This window comes from Pelodiscus sinensis, chromosome 14, assembly GCF_052426305.1.
Source record: "Pelodiscus sinensis isolate ZL-2025 chromosome 14, ASM5242630v1, whole genome shotgun sequence".
In the NCBI taxonomy this organism is placed as follows: Eukaryota; Metazoa; Chordata; order Testudines; family Trionychidae; genus Pelodiscus; species Pelodiscus sinensis.
In genome coordinates, this window is record NC_143065.1 from 29,354,013 (window position 1) to 29,373,375 (window position 19,363).

At 44.6% G+C, this 19,363-nt stretch overlaps 1 protein-coding gene across 2 annotated transcripts in view; it reads right to left on the reverse strand.

Moving 5' to 3' along the window:
* Positions 1-16,668, reverse strand: part of FAH (fumarylacetoacetate hydrolase) — a 29,087-nt gene extending 12,419 nt beyond the window's left edge. The window contains exons 1-11 of one of the 2 annotated variants that reach the window (XM_075897099.2): positions 16,240-16,668; positions 14,250-14,363; positions 11,785-11,906; positions 9,222-9,271; positions 7,382-7,472; positions 6,813-6,910; positions 6,628-6,680; positions 4,606-4,705; positions 3,722-3,852; positions 2,732-2,807; positions 1,008-1,054 (exon numbers count right to left, since the gene is read on the reverse strand). In XM_075897099.2, coding sequence (XP_075753214.1) covers positions 1,008-1,054; positions 2,732-2,807; positions 3,722-3,852; positions 4,606-4,705; positions 6,628-6,680; positions 6,813-6,910; positions 7,382-7,472; positions 9,222-9,271; positions 11,785-11,906; positions 14,250-14,363; positions 16,240-16,386 — 1,029 coding nt within the window. In that variant the 5' untranslated portion in view covers positions 16,387-16,668. The remainder of the gene's footprint in view (positions 1-1,007; positions 1,055-2,731; positions 2,808-3,721; positions 3,853-4,605; positions 4,706-6,627; positions 6,681-6,812; positions 6,911-7,381; positions 7,473-9,221; positions 9,272-11,784; positions 11,907-14,249; positions 14,364-16,239) is intronic. The other variant, XM_075897100.2, reaches the window with a different exon arrangement.
* Positions 16,669-19,363: the final 2,695 nt, after the last annotated feature.

Here is a 19,363-nt window from a genome sequence, read left to right on the forward strand (position 1 = left end):
TGCTCCTTTACATGGTCTTCGACCTTCTTGAGATAGGTCCACATTGCAATTTTACAGCCATTCCGCCTGAGTCAGTGGAGCCAGGCCATCCTCAGGTCTTTTATTACGATGTAGACCTATCTTAAGAAGGCTAGAGGGATGGGGGTGGGGCATGGAAAATTACAATAAGGACATAGGCACAACAAGGGGGGAAATGATAGGGGAATCTGCTCCATACATTATAGGTCTATACACATGCACAAGGAGTGTAGTGAACACAGGAAGGATTGGAAGGCTGAATACACAAGCTAAATTATGACTTAATGAGCTTAATAGAGTTGGTGGGATAAATCTCATAACTGGAATATTGGTATAGAGGGGAACAACTTGTTCAGGAAGGACAGGCAGATGAAAACAGGATAAGGGGTTGCTTTATACAGCTAGAGCGTACACACTTGTTTTGAGGTCCAGAAAGAAATGAAAGGCAGATCAAAGACTCGGAGAAGATGAAAGGCGAAAGCAACAGGGGTAATGGTGTGGTACTGGTCAAATATAGACTATCAAATCAAGAGGAGGTGGATGAGATGTTTCTGGAACAATAGACATATCCAAAACACAAGACCTGAAAGCAGTGGGAGACTAACTTCCCAGACATCTGGGCACACAGGAGCTGGGCTTGCTCAGTCCCAGCTCGTACCGGGTTCAGCAACTCTTGTCCATGGAGGGGTGGGGTCCCACCAGGGAGTGGAGACGCCCTGCAGATAGGGCTGCTGCCAGAGCAGCCTCTGCCCATGGCCAGCCTGGGCCGCCACAAACAGGGATTGCTGATAGAGCAGCCTTGGCCCGCCACGGGCAGAGACTACTTGCAGTAGCCTTCCCCCCTGCTACTTCTGATAGAAGCAGCAGTGTGGGGGAAGGTGGCGGCACCGCAGAGACATTGCTGGGGGATCAGCTTTTAACTTTCTACTGGAATGTGACCCAATGTGTTAATTTCATTAATTTAAAATGATCCTAAACCAAACTCTTACCTTAAAGTTTGACTTGCATATTGTGGCTGGGTTGCTCATTCTTTCTCCTAAAGGGAGCAAAAGAAGCAATCAATGGGAAAATGTCACTAAATGAAGACATCTGTGGCGCTGTCATTTTGTGGTTGGACAAGGCTTCTGTTACCATGTTCAGGGGCAGTAGACAAGAAGAAATAAAATACTCTCTCTCGGTATGAAGGGCTACAAGGGGAGAAAGTTTCTATCCCCTGCTCTGTCACAGACTTCTGGTATGACTCTGACTTGACCTCTGCTTCCCTCACCATGAAATAGAGATATTATTTTCCTATCTTATTGGGGAATTGTGAGACTTATTTCATACAAATGGCAGGAACTACAGAAATATACAGTACTATTTAACGGAAAATATACTTTGCTATTTTCGTTTGCATGATACTTTACCTTCAACACGATTCTAGCTTAAGTCCTTACACAGTACAGTATTCACATTTTACAATGACACAGGGAGACTAAATGACATGCCCAAGGTCATACAGAGAATCTGTGGCATAGCAAGAAGTTGCCTCTGTGACTCTATAAAAGGGTGGGAAACCTTTGGGTTGGGAAAACCCCCAAACCCACAGAAAAAAACTGTCGGGGGCCACACACAAGTGAGAAACAAAAAAGAAAAAAAGAAAAAAAATACAAACAAACACAAACCGCCATACAAATCCTCACTGATGTGGCCCCAACTGAAGAGAAGACACTTCCCACATTTCCCTTATGCACCATAGACTAGTGGGGCCCAGGTTTGTAGATTTTGTGTGCTCCTGTCCCACAAGGATGGCAGGGGGAAAAAAAGGGGCTGGGGATGGAGGGAAGGGCGTTGAGCCTCAGCAGCTGGATTCAGACCTTAGGTTCTCCACCCTTTCTCTACAGTCTCAAGGTAGTGTCCTAATCATTGACCCAACCTTCCTCTGTTTTTCTCTGATTCACTACATCAGACTTGTGCTGCATCATCGCAAGAGGCCATGAATTGCACCCATGAAGGGGACTTGTTGGAGGACTGAAAGATGAGAGATGGAAGACATACAATCTCTTGTACCCTTCCCCTTCTTTGCTGGCCTGCTCTACCTGGTGTTATGGTGCTGAGCTCCTCTTCTACTAACACACATGGAACAGCAGGGCCATGGTAGTCCCACACGTGAAGCATAGCATGTTCTGAGCCCTATACTCATTTCAGGACATCACTGGGACTTGTGAAGTAAGGTAGGTCAGTCAACTTTCACCCCTAGGGAAGCACACATTCTTAGTACTGTTTCCCTGGTCTTCACTCTCTCTGTTCCTTCTGATTATTAGTTACCAGCCAATTATCGCACCTTGTTTTAATTAGACTGCAAAGACACTGGAATTGGAACGGTGTCTTTTACTCTATATGTTTCCATAAGAGCGCCAGCACAATGGAGCTCTGAGCCCGACCGGGCGTTTAAGAGCTGTCAGAATTAAAAAAACAAACTATAATAATTCTTCAGATGGTAAAATGGCCATATGCAGCCACCAGAACAGGAATGTTCCCCAAAGTAAAGCACTGCACTAACGAGGAGGCACAGAATGAGCTTTTTTTTTTTTTTTTTACTTTCCTCTGACTCAGCAAGTACCAGCTTATGCAGATATCAGGAACCCAGAACTGACTGAACAAATGTCTGAAGCACATGGCAGATTTAACATCACTTTACTTGACCTCCACCAATCATTCAGCAGGACTGTACCTTTGATAGCGACGAAGAGATTTATATCAAAAGCATAGGGCTCTTCATCACAGAGGTATGGCAGTGGTTTGGGAACCTAAAGGCATACAATATGTATTATTGCCTGGAGGCCAAAAGAAAAAGAGACCAGCACGCATCTCGGACATTTTGTAACCGCTCTCTTCACAAGGCTCTGGTGAATAGCCATCTGTCCCTTTTTCAAGGCACACATTTTTTTCCATTCCTTTTGTCATCATGAACAATTGCCTAAGAAGCGACTACTTCACATAAATGATTATGTCACCAATGTTTACTTCACTACTACTAAGGCATTCATTTAATCAAATGCACTTTTTCTTGTGGCCTTCAAAAGACCTCTCGATTATTCACATGGATATTAAATCCAAACAAATGTAACTTTAGCGCACCCTTGTCCTGATTATACTGTTAACTCAAAGCTTGCAGAAGACTTGCAGTTTCAGACTTAAGTAGTTTAGCTGGCACATGGAGATGACGACCTGTAAACTCTCTTCCCTGTATTACTAGCTTGTAACAGTCTAATTAAATGGCTACATACCATAAAATCAAATATCCTCAAACTATGGGCAGCTTTGACTATTGATCAGAACCTTTCAGCTTGAGTCCACAGTCTCTACCACTTACTGTAAGCACTCAAAAGTGTTACTAAACGCTAAAGAGAAGCTTGCCAATTAGTATCGTTTCTATGTACAGATGTTTAAGAGAGATATTTTTCTTGACCAGCTCAGGTTTGCAGATGGTTTTCAAAGCTATGCAGCCATACACACTGTGATGACTGAAAACCTGGCCTCACAGAAGTCGATGGGTGTTTTCCCATTAATTTTAAAGGGGCCAGGATATTACCCCACATCTTGGATGTGGGATCAAGCCTTGAAGTCAGTAGAAAGGTGCTGGTACAACCAAGCATTTCTGTTCTTGAAACTTAGATTTCACTCAAATCATTTCTAATGACCCAGCTGTTCTCTTGCTAACCTGGACGGGGTTTGGCAACACAAAAGGCATGAGAGCTTCCATAGTAACAACCCACGGAGAGATGGTTGTGCCAAAACTCTTGCCCAGAAATGGACCGAGAGGAACATATTCCCACTTCTGAATGTCACGAGCTGGAAAAAAGGAAAGTCAAATCTAATGAAATCTAATGAAACATTTTCAGAGAGTTGCATGGACTTCAGGCCTGTGACTGAACACCAGATGAAGAGCTCTGCAGTCCAACAGCTTACACTATCCATGGAACAAACAATGAAATACCACTTGCTTGCCCAGAATAGCTCAGCCATGACATAAAGCAGTCATCTGAAGGGCTCAGAAGCACAATTCAAAGTCCTCTGGGTAGGTCTAGATTAGGAAGAGCAGCCAGCTTTAGATAGGGGCTAGTTAACACATTAAATCCAGCTTCACCATTATTTTCCCTTGCCTAGACACTGGTTAACATCTTTTATTTCCATTCAACTGGTTGAAATCAATCTTAGGGTCCCCCTTGATTAGCTAAACGGAGCTAAAACGTGTTCCATAGTGAAAACACAATGAACACGCTGGAATCACAACCTCTTTCCCCCCTCAGCTACAGAGGCCCTTTGCTGAGGTGATGGTTTATGTCATGTCCATGGCAAGCAGGATTAAGACCGAAATCAGCTCATGTCATGTAGATAGCTAGACAACCTGCACTAGCAGGAGCTCTTAGTCAATACAGACCTGAGCAGGATTTGAATCAAAGCCTGACAGTTGCAGACTATTCCACTCCTGCTACTGTTGCCCAACAGGGTCCTGACTAAGTGTAAAACCAAACACACTAGCTGTCAATATTCTGAGCATTATGTACATGCATTTCCCCAGGGAGGCAGAGGAACACTTATTACCACTCCAGTCATTCATAAGGACCATTCCAAAAATGTGCTCATGAGCTCTGTTGACTGGGATAGGCTCCCCAAACTTGTTCCCGGGGCCCACAAAGAAAGCCTGTAAGAGAGAAGTACACACTTTAACCAAGTCAAAGATCTGAAAATCATGCCTGTGGTTATGCCAAGACAAATCTCCTGCAAGAAGTACTATTAAAGGTGAGGGCTGATGAGGCAGATAGGGTAGAATGGGATTTTATTTGCTTTCTTCTAACTTTCATTGGACTTTCCTTGTGCAAGATGAAACAAGAATTACAGCTTTTTTCTCCCTCCTTCCTTAGCGAGAGGGCAGCATTGAACCACTTGAACAGTAATGAGCTGAGAAGTATTGGTCATTAACTCAGCACCTGAAATTACTGAAGAATAATTCACTTTTGCAGTCCAGAAGAAAAAAGCTCCATTCAAGTTGGGGACAGAACGATAGGGCTTTTTACCCAGTTAAACAACCACTTTCTTTCTACACACTGCAGCAAAGGGCATGATTATTGTAAAGTAACCAATTAGGGGAGTCTTGCAAAGGTTCTGACCTGGCTGCAGCCTATCAGAACAAAAAGTGGAGGCTGGGAGAGTGTTCCACTGTATAAAAGGAAAGACAGAAGCAGGGGGCATGCTCTTATTCTTTCAGCATCCAGATTTTCTGGCCAGTAGATGAGATCTCAAACAGAACAGCTATTTTTTAGTAAGCGTGGTTGCGATTTCTTATAATTATACAGGATTAGTCTAAACCAAATCCTGTAGAAGTCAGTGATAAAGGTCCCATTGTGGCACATAGTTAGACCTGCACTGAAAACTATATACTCCTACTTTTCATCTCTAATGGAGGTTTCGACACGCTCTTTTAGCTCAGTTTCAGGAACATTTTCTGACTGATTTCCTATCTCCATGCACCCTTACTGTGTTTGTGGCTATGAATAGTTTAACCATGTTAAGAGCAGAATGCAAACAAAACAAATGGCTGTTCTTTTGGACTGCACTGTATTGCAAGAGAACGAGCTTCTTAAGACCTGTTATTACAGCTGGGAGTAATGGGCAGATCAGCTGGATTACTGGAGAAGCAAGCAGGCATTTGAATGGCAGCCCAGAACCTTTGGATCCCTTTATTTTCATAATGCACAGCTAGTGTGCATGGTCACAAGTGTTAGGCATTGAAGGATTTACTCTGCATCACGAAGGTGAGTGTTGAATACACATGGGTTTGGGATGTCTGGGACAATAGCTCAGCTGTTTGCACATGTATTCCATGGACTTTGAAATTGACAGGCTAGATATAAGTAACACAAATGGAGAAAGTTGTATATTTAGACATTGTTTTATGAAGCCAGATGTTTTTATTCTTCCTCTGTTTCACCCCACACAGACACACCGTTAAATCCCATTCTGGTAGGGAACCAAAGGGCATTCTCATTTAAGTTGCAGCTGCTACATGCTCAGAGCTATAGCTAATACAGCAAGAAATATGATCAAGTCCCACTATACAGAGGACCTAAGTTCCTGAAAGAGAACCTTAGTTATGCAGAAAACTGTGATTCCTTTTTCCTAAGCAATGGTTCTTCCCCCTCTTCTCTCCACCCCCATCACCTCTTCTTATAAGCTTTGAAACTATATAGCTAATTATGTTATCTGCTTAGAGGCAGACTAAGGGGCATGCCATGGGCTAACAGAAAATATACTGGGTATTTCCTACAAGAGTCTAATTAAAATACACTCTCTCTGAGTCCCCATTATGGAGCTGCTGCCTTTCATACCTCTTGCATTGGAATGACACTGGAAAGAAGCTGGTCTAGAATTGCTTTACTCATGCAGTTCTTAAGCATTGCATTCTCTCCTTTGAACCAGTTTCTGCAGCAGGCAATATCCTGGGAGGTGGTGCTATAAGAAAGGCAGCTGTATATAACCTATATCACATTATATTTTTATAATGGGCTCAGGTTTTTACACTCTTTTACTAAAGGGAAAGCTATGTAACACGATAAATAATCCTACCATTTCTAATTCAATGTCCAAAAGTTGGCAAGCCCCGAACACTGGAGGTTTAGCTGTGAATTAGACAGAAAGACATTATGAAGTTACAACAGAAAAGCAATGAAGCTAGAGAAGACAAGAGACAGCCAAACATATCCCAAGGCCACACTGCTTGCTAAGGAGAACAATGCATTTCAGGGGCTCACCATCATCAGGTCGCATCTGCCCCACCGGTCTTCGAATTGGCGTCCCAGACACCACAACGGAGGATGCACGGCCATGATAACCGACGGGTAAGTGTAACCTTGTTAAAGCAAAGCATTGGTTGTGTGTTACATGCTGCATTACAGTCACCAGAACCATGCACTGCAGAAGCAGCAAGCACTACCCTAAGTTCCAAAGTTTCAGTGTTGTCAAACCACAATAGAGTACAATTTTCCTTTAAATGGCACCACCTTTTTAGGCTTCCAGATTGAGTTACTGAAACTTAATCCTCTGTTTCTTGCTATATGAGAAGAGAGCTGCTACTGACTCCCAGCAGTCACCTCTTTCTGCTACACAGCTCAGATGTAGTGGAGAATGGAGAAATGGGGTTTCAGACACTGGGGGACAGAATCAGAACTGATACACCTCGTCATAACTCCACAGTGGAGCCAACATAAACAAATTGTACATCTGTCCTTAGGTGCTTATTTTCCCATAAGGTCAGAGAGGCCTTTGCAAAAATGTGTACAACACAAAGTCACGCATGAAAACAAAGAACTGGATTACAAACCAGTTAGGCATCAAAGCATTCTCCTTGCCTCTGAACATGATCCCAACATTTGTAGCATGTTCCCTTGAAGAATAGAAATCAGTGTAGTCTCCTGGGGAAAGAAATCACAAGATGTAGATCAACTATATGATAGACCCTGCTCTGGTATGGTGAAAGAGCATCAATTTTCCATATTTTGTGGCCCCCAAAATGATGGGGAAGGAGGGAAAGAAGTGTAGAGGAGTTTGGAAACAGTCACAAGACTATAATAATCATGAAGATAGTCTATAAAAGGGGATCGCTGCCTGCTGCAAAACTGTTTGTGTTTTTACACCTGCTGCGCTTCTATTCATTAGCTACAAATGTAAGAACAAGCCACATGTTTTGTAAAATTTAACCATTTTCTATTGTCATTTGCATTTTGCTGATGCTATTGAGAATGCTGTACTGCACACAGCGGAAAGGATTTTATAAACAGTTTATCTACTGCCCTCTGGTGCACTTTCTAAGAAATTGTTTAACTCACAATTAACTTAGTGGTTTTGAAGGAATTCAAAAGGTAGGCAGTGAGAGTGGAAAATATATATATATAAAAAAGTAAGATTTTCTGCCCTTTCCTATCTCCACCCATATCACACATGGCTTCAGGTCCTCGGTCTAGTACCAATTCCAGAGTCACTGACAAGACACCAGTGTTGCCAATTTAAAATACTATTTTGTTAAAGTCTCAGCTCCTGGAATCAGGTGATGTGAGAATCTCAGCTTTCATTTAAAGAAAAATGGCTTCCCTTTATATTTGCAGAAAAAAACCTTAAAATTGATTCACGTGCACCCTAACGGCTCAAACCCCAGGAAACTAAAACTGAACACCACCACAGGTGTTTTTATTTAAATCCCATGATTTCTGGTGTCTGACCTGGTTGGACATTTTGGTTTGGCAGTATTGCAAACAGACTTACCAGCCACAGTGGCAAAGCGTTTTGAAATTCAGCTGATCACAGGTTAGAGACAAGGCTGATTGCATTCTGTCTCCCTTCCACGGTTTGGATTTATCAATTTCGTTAAAATCAGCCTTGATGCCTCGTAAAAACACACACATCTTGGCTCTCCTTTCACCTGACGGTCCTAATATATGTGTTCACATAGTATAGTGACATCCAGCCTTTTAGAAATCGGAATGGACGGAAATGGTGGCTCTGGTGTTTTCCAGAATTGTCAGATCATAATTTAACCTAATGAGAGCTCAAGTCCCCCAGACACCCAGCCTCTATAAACCCAGGACCTCACGGAGACACTGCTGTGCTAAGATAGAGCTACATGGCATGACTGAGCCTTAAGTTATTTGTAATTACATGACACAGTGTTCGGCAGTCAAGATAATCATCTGCCTAAAGAAAAGGGCTTTGAGCCAGTGGGGTCATACAGGCTTTTGGAAACATTGTTCTGACTTCCGGGATTCCTATGGCACCAGGGAACTTTGATCGGATTCAGTTAGCAGAAGTTATTTCTGGAGGCCTCACATCTGTATTAAAACATGGCACACAGGTTTTATTTGGGATGTCATTGATGGTACCTGCAATGAATCATCTGTAGCTGGTAGTGGATATAGGGCAGGGTGAGCGGGGCGGTTGCCCCGGGCCCCGGGCTTCAAGAAGCCCCGCGCATGCGCCATGTCAAAGGGAGGACCCCGCGAAATTGTGCTGCCCTGGACCCCGCAAAATCCTCATCTGCCCCGTCTGTAGCATCTACTTTACACCCATTCCTTGCCCCAGCCACAAGCTGACCATGCAGAACATTTGGGGAATATGAAAATCTCAGTGGGTACAATCAAATTGTGTACATACCAGTTCACAAAACTTACCAATTTCAGCTGGAAGATGCATTATAGCAGAGACCTGAGGTACAAATGCTCTAAAAAGGCAAAAGAAAGATGTGATCTCTCAAAGAAGTGGTAGCTGTCACACTGGGGTGACTCAGAAGAAGTTGAATCTCATTTCGTATTAACTAAGTTCTGGTACCTGCTCTGAAAAATGTCACCTTGCTGAATTTCTCTGCTAGCTCCTGGTGCATAAAGTAAGTGCCCAGAAGATGGAGGCCGCTGTTAACTTAAGTGGTTAACTGATTCTACGAGCCCCTGTGAGGAAATTGTACATTAGTGTATAGAAAGGTGTTGCATGCCTGGGAGATCTCACTTTTTTCCTTACAGCCACACAAAGACTAAATGCATCCACTGGGATGCATTGGCAGGTTAGTATGTGCCCTCACTGCCCTCTGCTGGATGGAAGGTGTAATCAAGTGTTTTCGACACAGTTGCCCCCCTGCAAGAGACCTATGAAAATACTGTGGCACCTTAAAGAACAACAGATGTATTTGGGCACACGCTTTTGTGGGTAAAACTCACTTCATCAGATGCATTGGATGAAGTGAGTTTTACCTACAAAAGCCGATGCCCAAATTAATCTGTTATTCTTTAAGGTGCCACAGGACTCCTCATAATTTTGAAGATAGAGACTAACACAGCATCTTCAGAAGTCTCAGAGGGCTAGCTAACAGCCTTTAAACTGGTAACATGAGCTTTTGTGGGCACAGCCCACTTCTTCAGATGACCAGAGTGTTGGAAGTCCAACACTCCGGTCATCTGAAGAAGTGGGCTGTGCCCACAAAAGCTCATGCTACCCATCAACATGTTTTGTTAGTCTTTAAAGTGCTACCAGACTATCTGTTTAAGTTTTTCCTGTTACAGACTAACTTGACTACCCCTCTGAAGCCTTTATACTGAAAGCTCAAAAGGCCTCTCCTTAGCGTAGGGGTTAAGGAAGTCTTGTTTTCTGACCTCATGTGTGCTGGACCCTTCCAGATGGTGGGGTTAAGTCTACACTGCAATAAAACACCCACAGCGGACTCAAGTTCCCAGGACTTGAGCTACAGGGCTTGGGCTAGTGCCTGGACTCTGAGACCTGGTGGATCTACACTGCAATTGTATAGCCCCACAGCTACAGCCCAAGACAGCTGGCATGGGCCAGCTTCATGTTCATTATCACCGTTCAGACATACCCTGAGTTTCATGCTGCATGTTGGCATTGATGAGACCAGGGTCAGTCTTGGGGGTGGGCAACCCCTCCATCCCCAGAGCCAGCCAAGGCTCCTTTAGCCCCCAAGTGCTGGACTTGGAGCCAGGTAGGGGCAGCGTTGGGGGCTCCCCACCTGGGAACTCCTACCACGCACTGGACTCCAGTTGCTAGTCCTGTCTGGGTTGATGAGGGACAGGATTTCTTCCTCCCCTGCACAAGCTGTTCCTGCGGCTAGGTCAGATCCACCTCTGGGAACCTCCCCAAGTGGCAGAAAGCACTGCATGCCCTCTACCCCTGCATCAGGCACCCACCACTCCCAGGTCAGAGGGGAGGAGGAAAGGTCACTGTATAGACAGCTGCCCCTGTACTTACCCATTTTACCTAAGGCCAGGGCACCATTTTACCTAAGGCCAGCCCTGCATGAGACTCTACTGCTAAAACAATATTTCATTATAGCAAGAAACCTGCCTGAAAGCTTACCTCAGGTTGATACTGTATTGGGCCTTCTAAGCTTACAAAAGGCCTTGCGAGTGACACAAAAGATCCATCTCTCCAGAGCTATATTAAATATTTACACAAGGCCACTGTTAAATGAAGTCTCAAGGGGAGGGAGGAAAGACTGGAACTACAGTGACATTCAACTGCCCTTCTCCAGAGAACTGGACTCCTTGCCAGAGAGGCTACCACACCTCTTTAGGTGAAGGATTGATTATTTCCTTTTATATACCAGCAGTGTGCAGTAAGCCTCACTGAGAACAGCCAAGACTCTGCTCCTCTCCTCTGACTCTCAGGGCACATGGCCTCCAGCTGGGAATACACACTTGAAATACACAAAGACTCTGAGGCCACGATTCCACTTGTGGGAAGATCTACGCTGCGATGGTCAATATTCTGGCGTTCGATTTAGCGGGTCTATCAAAGACCAGCTAAATCAAATGCTGAGGGCACCCCCCATCGGCACTTTTGCTCCTATTCCTCATGAGGAGTAAGGGATGTTGGTAGAAGCATTTCTCCCATCGACCTCCCCCTGGGAGGATGGTGCAGAAGCTCTGCTTGAGGTATGTCGATTCCAGCTATGTTTTTTACGTATCTGGAATTGCATACCTTAATCTGACCTCCTCCCCTGCATCAGGCACCCATCACTCCCCAGGTGGTGGGGGGGAGGGGGCGTGAGAGGAGGAAAGGTCACTGTACAGAGAGCTGCCCCTGCACTTGCCCAGGGCACCATTGCCCTGGGTCCATAGTGTGGACCTGGCCTGAGAAGACTGAAGAGCCAAATAAAAGTGCTTTGTACATGCAGTGAAGTACCACGAGAGTTAATCTGGAGTCACGTTCAGCTCCCAAATGTTTCACCTTTTCCGTAGCTCAGAGCTGTCTCTCAGCGTTGGCTCATTGGCTGACAGTAGCTTTTGGAGAACCATTCTAGCTTCCTTCCAAGCTTCATGGCCCAATCCCATGAAATCATTAAGGACGGGCTAAAACACAATATAAAAGGTAGAGATGTGAGAGAACAATTGTTTTTATCTCCACTTGCTGTACATGTGGGTATTTCTTTTGTTAACAGTACTGGGAAAAAATTGCTAATCTTGAAGTAAGAAGCAGCTCTATGTGCAGAGACCATGACTATCATGCTCATCCACAGGGCGTCATTGTTTCTTCGTGCTCCCTGCACCTGTCAGTTGACATGCACCCGTTGTCCTTTGACTCATACTAAAGATTGTCAACTCTTTGGAGAAGAGGCTAGGTTCCAGTACTGCACCTATCGCCCTAGGCCTCTGGTCTGAGAGGTGCTCTTGCAAACCAAGTACTAAATAAATCTAAGGATAATAAAATCATCATCCATCTGCATCAGTGGTGGGCAAGCAGTGGGTCCACAGGCCTCATGCAGTTCACTGGGGCTCCTCCTGTGGCCCATGAACCACCTGTTTCCCTCCCCCACATGCCTAGGTGTTCCAGCTCTGGAAGGGAGGGGGAAAGAGGAGGGATGGAGCATGAAATCAGGTAATTTGTGCACTCTAGAAGTGCTCGGAGGGAGGGGGAGATGTAGGAAGTGCAGGGCACCATGCCCCAGTGTGAGTGAGGCACATGGGGGAGAGTGAAGACAAAGGGGCCATGAGCTACAGGTGGAACCCCAATGGGCCGCAGGTTGCTGTGGCCAACTAGGGATGTTACATTTAGTTTAATCAACTAATCGATGGAATTTCCATCCACTAGTCGATTCATGAGGGAGCTGCAGTGGGGTGAGTGGCTCTGCCTTTTAAATGTATTATGAGCTTGCAGGCTCTTAATACATTTAAAAGGCTGGTGCACAGCTGTAGGGACCCGGCTCGTGCTGGGCCCTCCCCGCTGCACCTCTGCTTTTTAAATGTATTAAGATCCTGCTGACTCTTAATACATTTAAAAAGCAGAGGGGAAGCATCTGAGACTGGGCATGAGCCAGGAATCAGCTGATTCCCAGCTTGCACCCGGTCCCCGCTACCCCTCTGCCTCCCCAGCCCTCTGCAGAGACAATGCTGGGGGGAAACCAGCTTTTAAGCTGGCTCCCCCCCAGCACTGGTTCCTGCTCCCCACCCTTGCTGCCTCTAATAGAGGCAGCCGGGGGGTGGGAGACGCGATTTAATTGAGGGACTAGCCGCTTACATCCCTACGGCCAACTGAGGTGAAGGGGGGCTCCTCATATGGCCCACTCCCTATTTTTCGCTTCCCATCCCTGACTTATATCTTCAAATACTATAGAAGCTTGCAATTGCAAGGCTAGTTGTAATGAGACAGAGACATTATTTGTTCACCCACATGCAGAGAGCCTACAAGATCTATGTATCGCTTAAATCCCACTTAATCCAACATGTTTCCTCATGGCGATTACTCCTCATGAAGATGCCAGAAATGAAGGCATGTAAGTGGGACTGGAGTGGTGTATAAACCTTGGTACTAGCCATCTGGCCTAGGAGGATTTCACTCTATAGTGCACTTCTTAATGATCAGGTGGGAGAAAACTTTAGGAGAGTCATTTATTTTACTGCTAGGTTTTAATTGCAGGCGCTCTTTGTAATGGCTTTATGCATCATCAGTGTAGGTTCCAATTCAGCAAAGGGCATCTCCCGCTACACCTGCCCATGATTTGCTGAATAAGGGGCATAGCTAAACCATATGACATGCTGCTTCTGTTGATTCAGGCCCGTGCATATGGGGGTGCGAAGGGTGCCAACACACCACTCATAGTCCCCCAAGTAAGCATGCTCTGGCTGGCCGGGGGAAGGCCGAAGCAGCGCGCTGCCCGAGCCTCCCTCCCCCATGCTCTGGTTGGCTGGGGAAAGGCTAGGGCTGATTCTCTCCCCCCCCCCAGAAGCAAGGCCAGGGGAGGGGCTGGTCGGAGCACAGGGGAGGGAGGCTTGAGCAGCGTGCTGTTTCTGCCAGCCAGAGCACGCCTACTTGGGGGCCCATGGGTGGGGTGCATTCGCACACTTGTGGTTCACATTTACAAAAAACCACCCCCCCCAAAGAAATTCCTGCATCTGGGCCTGTGATTGCTGCAGAATCATCTGAGCAGCCATGTGCACACAGTGCCAACCCAGCACCGTCTCACTGCAGTTTTAGTCCAGTGCAATTCCATTCAACAGAGTTACACGGACATAAACCTAACATACTACAACGGTGAATCAAACCCAATGCTCCCTCCCCCTTTTTGAGAGGGACAAACTAACAACTTGGGCACTCACATGTAAGTTACCACAATGCTCTGGTTCGAAGCCTGGATCACTAATGGCATTCCATTTAAAACACGCTGGAGGACATTGTCAAAAGGGTACGATAAATACCTGATCGAAGACATCCTGGTGTTTGGAAAGGACTGGTCCCGTGAACAGATGTTTAATAGCACTGAGATCCAACACCTGGTCTCCAATTGCTACCCCAATTCTGTGACGGGGCTGCTATGAGAAAAAAATGTTTATACGAATGGCCAATAATGCTCTTATGAAGGAGGTTCTGCGGAAAACCAATGGAGTACAGAGTTTAAGTGGTGCAGCAGTTGAGGAGATACATTGGTGATCATCTTACCTTAGATGTAATTAATGGACAAAGGCTGTCGGTTTTAAAATTTAAGGAGAAGATGCACTCATTTTTTGGCAAACCCCTCACTATTTTTGGGGGGAAATGGAAGGACATCCTTCCACCCCAATCTGCCAGGAGTGGAGGAAAAGGAGGACATTTCCTTACCCCTGATGCTGATCTACCAGAGGTCCTCATCGTCCATACTCAACCCCCTCATCGCCATAGTATCAGAGTGCCTCACAATCTTTGAGGGGTTTAACCCCACTCACCATGAAGTAGGCAAGTGCTATTTTACAGATGACACACAGAGACACTACGTAATTGGCCAAGGTTACGCTGGAAGTTTGTGGTAGTGCGGAAAATGAATCAGAGTTAACCTAGTCCCTCATCACTGATCCATCCTTTCACCTGGGAAAGGAGAATGGCTGGTGTGGAAGGTTCCCTCCATGTGTGTATTTGCCTATCACTAAGAAATAGAAATTAAAAACAAACAAAAGCAAAAAACCTGTTTATTTGTGACCGATTTTATAGACCTACACAAACGCCGTTCAGAACTTGCTCTGTCCTGGATACTTTTGCAGTGACACAAACTACACCCTCTGTATCACAGCTGTGCTAAAACCATAAAGATGTTTTGTCATTAAAACACAAACTCCAACTAGTAGAGAATTTAAATGAAATATAGCCATCACAACCAGTTTCATTCCAAACAAAAGCACAAATGTTCAATTTTGTCTCAAAAGACTAAAACCAGTACAGATTAAAACATAGCTGTTTTAAGCCTTTCTTCTTTGAACAAGGCCCCAAATCTGATTTGCACAAATATTATCCTAGGTGTTTATTGAGCAAGCACTCCTGCCAGAAAAATCTCAGGGCTAGACAAGTTAATTTGTAACCTGTTTCCCTGAATAACATCAGTTATTTTAACTGTGAGATTATAATGCTGTTAGAGGACATTAATTTTAATCAGTAAATGTTGGTAAACATCAATTTCACTGTTTATACAGGAAGAGACAAAATTTTTCATCAATATTAGAAATTTACTGACATGCAAAGTAAGAAAAATGCTGCTGAAGAGCTTATTAAATTTTGATTTAAGAATATTTACTGTGTATATTGACATCCAATATTGATAATTTGTTTTAATGGTTATAAACTTAAGATACAAACAGTTTAATATCTACTGTCCTAACCTAATTATATTTTACACTGAGATTATTTAATCAAATTTATCTTTCAGATACATCAATTCATATTGCTTACAATGAATATTCCACATTGCAACTAAGATTAGTAGCAGATAAAATAAAAGTTAAAATGGGACTTCTCAGGAGAGGGAAGAAAGGAAGGGTTAAACTCAGCCATAAAGATAATAGAAAAAGGTGCTGGTAAAGAAGAGTGAAAGCTTAATACCACAAAGGGCCATAACGAAATATAATTGTTATACTGAAAAACAGAAAAAATATTAAGACCATATTACATGCATAGGAAGCACTCACAGGAAATGTTAACATTCTCTAAAGAAATAGTGCTCAGTATATTTGTTGAAACTTCCTAGTGCAATTAGCTAAACTGTAAGATTCCCAGACTCACAGGCCTTTTCCTGTAGCTGGTATTTGGAGTTCTCCACACAGCGTAACAAAACAAAGCCCCCCACAGAACTTCTCTCCTCCATTCATAGCCTTTGAACTTCAAAGACTCACCCACAACAGCAACAATCTTTGTCACACAAAGCCAAAGCAGCAGATAATTCACCTTTTCCTTGGTAGAAAAAATCCCATAGGGAAGGTTTTGAAGAGGGAAATCTGAGCTTTCTTCTATCTGGATGAAAGACATTTTGAGCTCAGGGCAAGTTGTGGTATACTGAATACACACTCCCACACAAGCACTCCAAGACAGCATTCACAAGTTGCATTAGACAGTGTGGTTCTGTTGGGCCCACCCTCTACTTCAGCCTCAAACCAACCAGAAGCCACTTTCCAGCCCACTTCCCTTAGCCCTGCTCCTGTCTGTAGTCTAGATGGTTAATGAATACCAGAATTCTACATGACTCAGCAGCAAGGGCTTCTGCACCATTAACCATTTCTAGCTAAAGCCTGTAGGAGAGAATACTGTATGGTTACTGCAGGCAAGACTGTCCCCTTCCTGAATCCTTCATTACAGGGATGTGCGCCTGCTAGACTAGGAGCCAGTTAGCTCCCATCTGGAAGTGACACTTAGCTATGAAAGCGATAGTATCAAATGACCTAACAAGAACCTAGGCACAGCAGCTCATCTATCAGACAGTTTTCATTTGGAATTTGTACAGAAGTTCCACAAAAACCACATTTGACCATTTGACTCATTCCATCAGTCAATCTCCACCCGCTGAAGTGCGAATAGCTGCAAATAGTGGCAAAGGACAGAAAAGCACAACCTGACTGTCCCATGTCCTTCCCAACCCGCTGTGCTTCCTAGGCAATAAAACTGAACATCAACACCGCTGTTCTACACATGGACACAAGACTGCATGTGAAACTAGGACTTTTTAAAAGAAGGAAGAATGGTGTAGAATGGGGGGAAAGATACCTTTTCAATAAAGATTTTGACTCCCAGCTATCAAACCACAAAGTTGATTATTCCAAATTGATTTGGTGGGGGAGAGGATGAGATTAGTTAAATAAAGAACAATCGCATGGATTTATTTTGCTCTGCTCTTTAACATGGGAACTGTAGGACTAGACCGGGGTGAGCAAGATACGACCCACTGGCCATATGCAGCCTGCCAAGCCTTTTGATCCGGCCTGCATCCACTCTAGCAGTACGGAGCAGTACCAATCAAAGCGGTTGGTTGCTTTTTTGGCTCTCTATGCTGCAGGAACAGGGGGGAGAAGCTTCAGCAGTCTGCCCCATCCCTCCCCCAGCAAAATCTCTCAGTTCCTGTCCCTATCCCGCCTCCCGTCAGCACAGAGAGCCATATGCACAGTCAGCCAGTGGATTAGGGATGTTAAATATTGGTTAATTGAATAGTCAAGTAACCTCATGAATTCTTATTGGGTAGTCGACTATTCTATAGTCCTCTGGGAGCCCCTGTGCGGGGGCGAAGGGGTCTGAGCTCCCAAACCAGCACGAGCTAGAACTGAGTCAGGCTGCGTGCCCACCTGGTTCCTAATACTTTAAATGAAGAGCAGCAATAGAAATAGGTCCAGGACCCAGTGCAAACCGGGACTGAGCTGGGCTGCTGGCCAGCCTGCTAAAAAATTTACCAGCAAGGGGTGGTAAATGCATGTAGTCTATAGCATTAATCAATAAGCTTTTGCTTATCAGTTAATTGTCTATACTATTACATCCCTAGTCTGCAGCTGCTGGCAGGTAAACCTGCCTGAAAGTGCTGTTGACCGGGAGCTGCTTAGGTGACTCTTGGCCAGAGCCTGACTCTGGCACCCCAGCCCCTCCTCCCCAACTCCCTCCCAGACTCTGCACCCTTTCCTATGTCCTATCCCCCAGGCCAGAATCCTTCTCCTACATCCATACCCGCTCCTGGATCCAGCGTGCCAATCCCCTGCCCTAGGTCACAACTCCCCCCCCCCAGATCTTTCACCCCTTCCTGTACTCCTCCCTACACACCTCCTCCATGCCAGAATCTTCTCCTGCACTCATGCTCCCTGCCCTAGGGCATAACCCACTCCTTCACCCAAACTCCCTCTCAGACCCTACACGCTTTCCTGCACCCCAGCCTCCTATCCCAAGCTCTCTTCTGCATCCGATTTCAGTCCTAGACCTCGCAAGCCCTCCTCAGAAAAGTGCAACCCTTGACCACTTACCAAAATTTTGGAATGCCCTCTCACCTGCATAAAAATTATTGCCCACCCCTGGACTAGACTCTCAACTAGTTTGTCTTCTGTGGTGCTGTGCTAGTTTACAGCAGCTGAGGCCTTGGCCCATGTAATTTTAGGAATGTTCTTTGCATAGAAAATTAGCTTTCAGTTATGTACTATGCTTAACTGCAGCAGTATCATTGTATTCTGTGATATCTGAATTCCTACATTATGCTAACCAGCATTTATTGCTAAGCATTTCCACAACTGATTTGATTTTATCCAGGCCCAAACCAAAAAAGTCATAGTTACAGCATTCAGCTTGAAGAATGTGTTTAATTGAAACACACTTAATACCCCTCCAGAATTTGGATTTCTGGTGGTATAACATTTAATGGTGCCACAGATGCTCTGGTATAAAGGGAATTAAATGCTCCTCTACTAGAATCAGGCAAAGCATCAATGGTCATACTGCTGTCATTAAAAGAGCCAAATCAAACTCCAGTGTGATGTGTTATTTCTATTTCAGTGCATTAATAGTAAATTGTGAAGGATGTTGTCCAGTGTTTTCCCATGTATACATTGAATAGTCTTGGAAAGCACTTAACTCCTAGAGCAATTTTTGTAAGCCTGAAAGATGACGACAACATACTCTCATCAGCCAAGCTACAAAGACTTATTTAATTGGTTCAAGATAGATTTGCATGGACAAGGAATAGGATATGGTTGACTCTAATTTTTGTTAGTAACCCCAATCTAATTTTAGAATAGAAGCATTTTAAGTTCTAGTTCCCTGCTGTTCAAGGGTAGTGGCTCCCAACATAAAAGATAGGGGCATAATGGCTCCTGCTGTATGTTGTAAGTGCAAAACCAACTGGCAAAGGGAGCAACTGAGCTCCAAAGGCAGCTGTTTCCCTCCTCCTTGCTCAGGGATGTCAGCCTTACTCTGCTTCCCTCTCCTCCACAGAACAGACAGGTAGCAATTCCTTTTAAGCCAGCTTCTCTTTATGCATGTTGTGCCTGTTCTCTTGTCAGTCACTGCAGCAGCACAAACACACCCAATGATGGGTCACTGTGTTAAA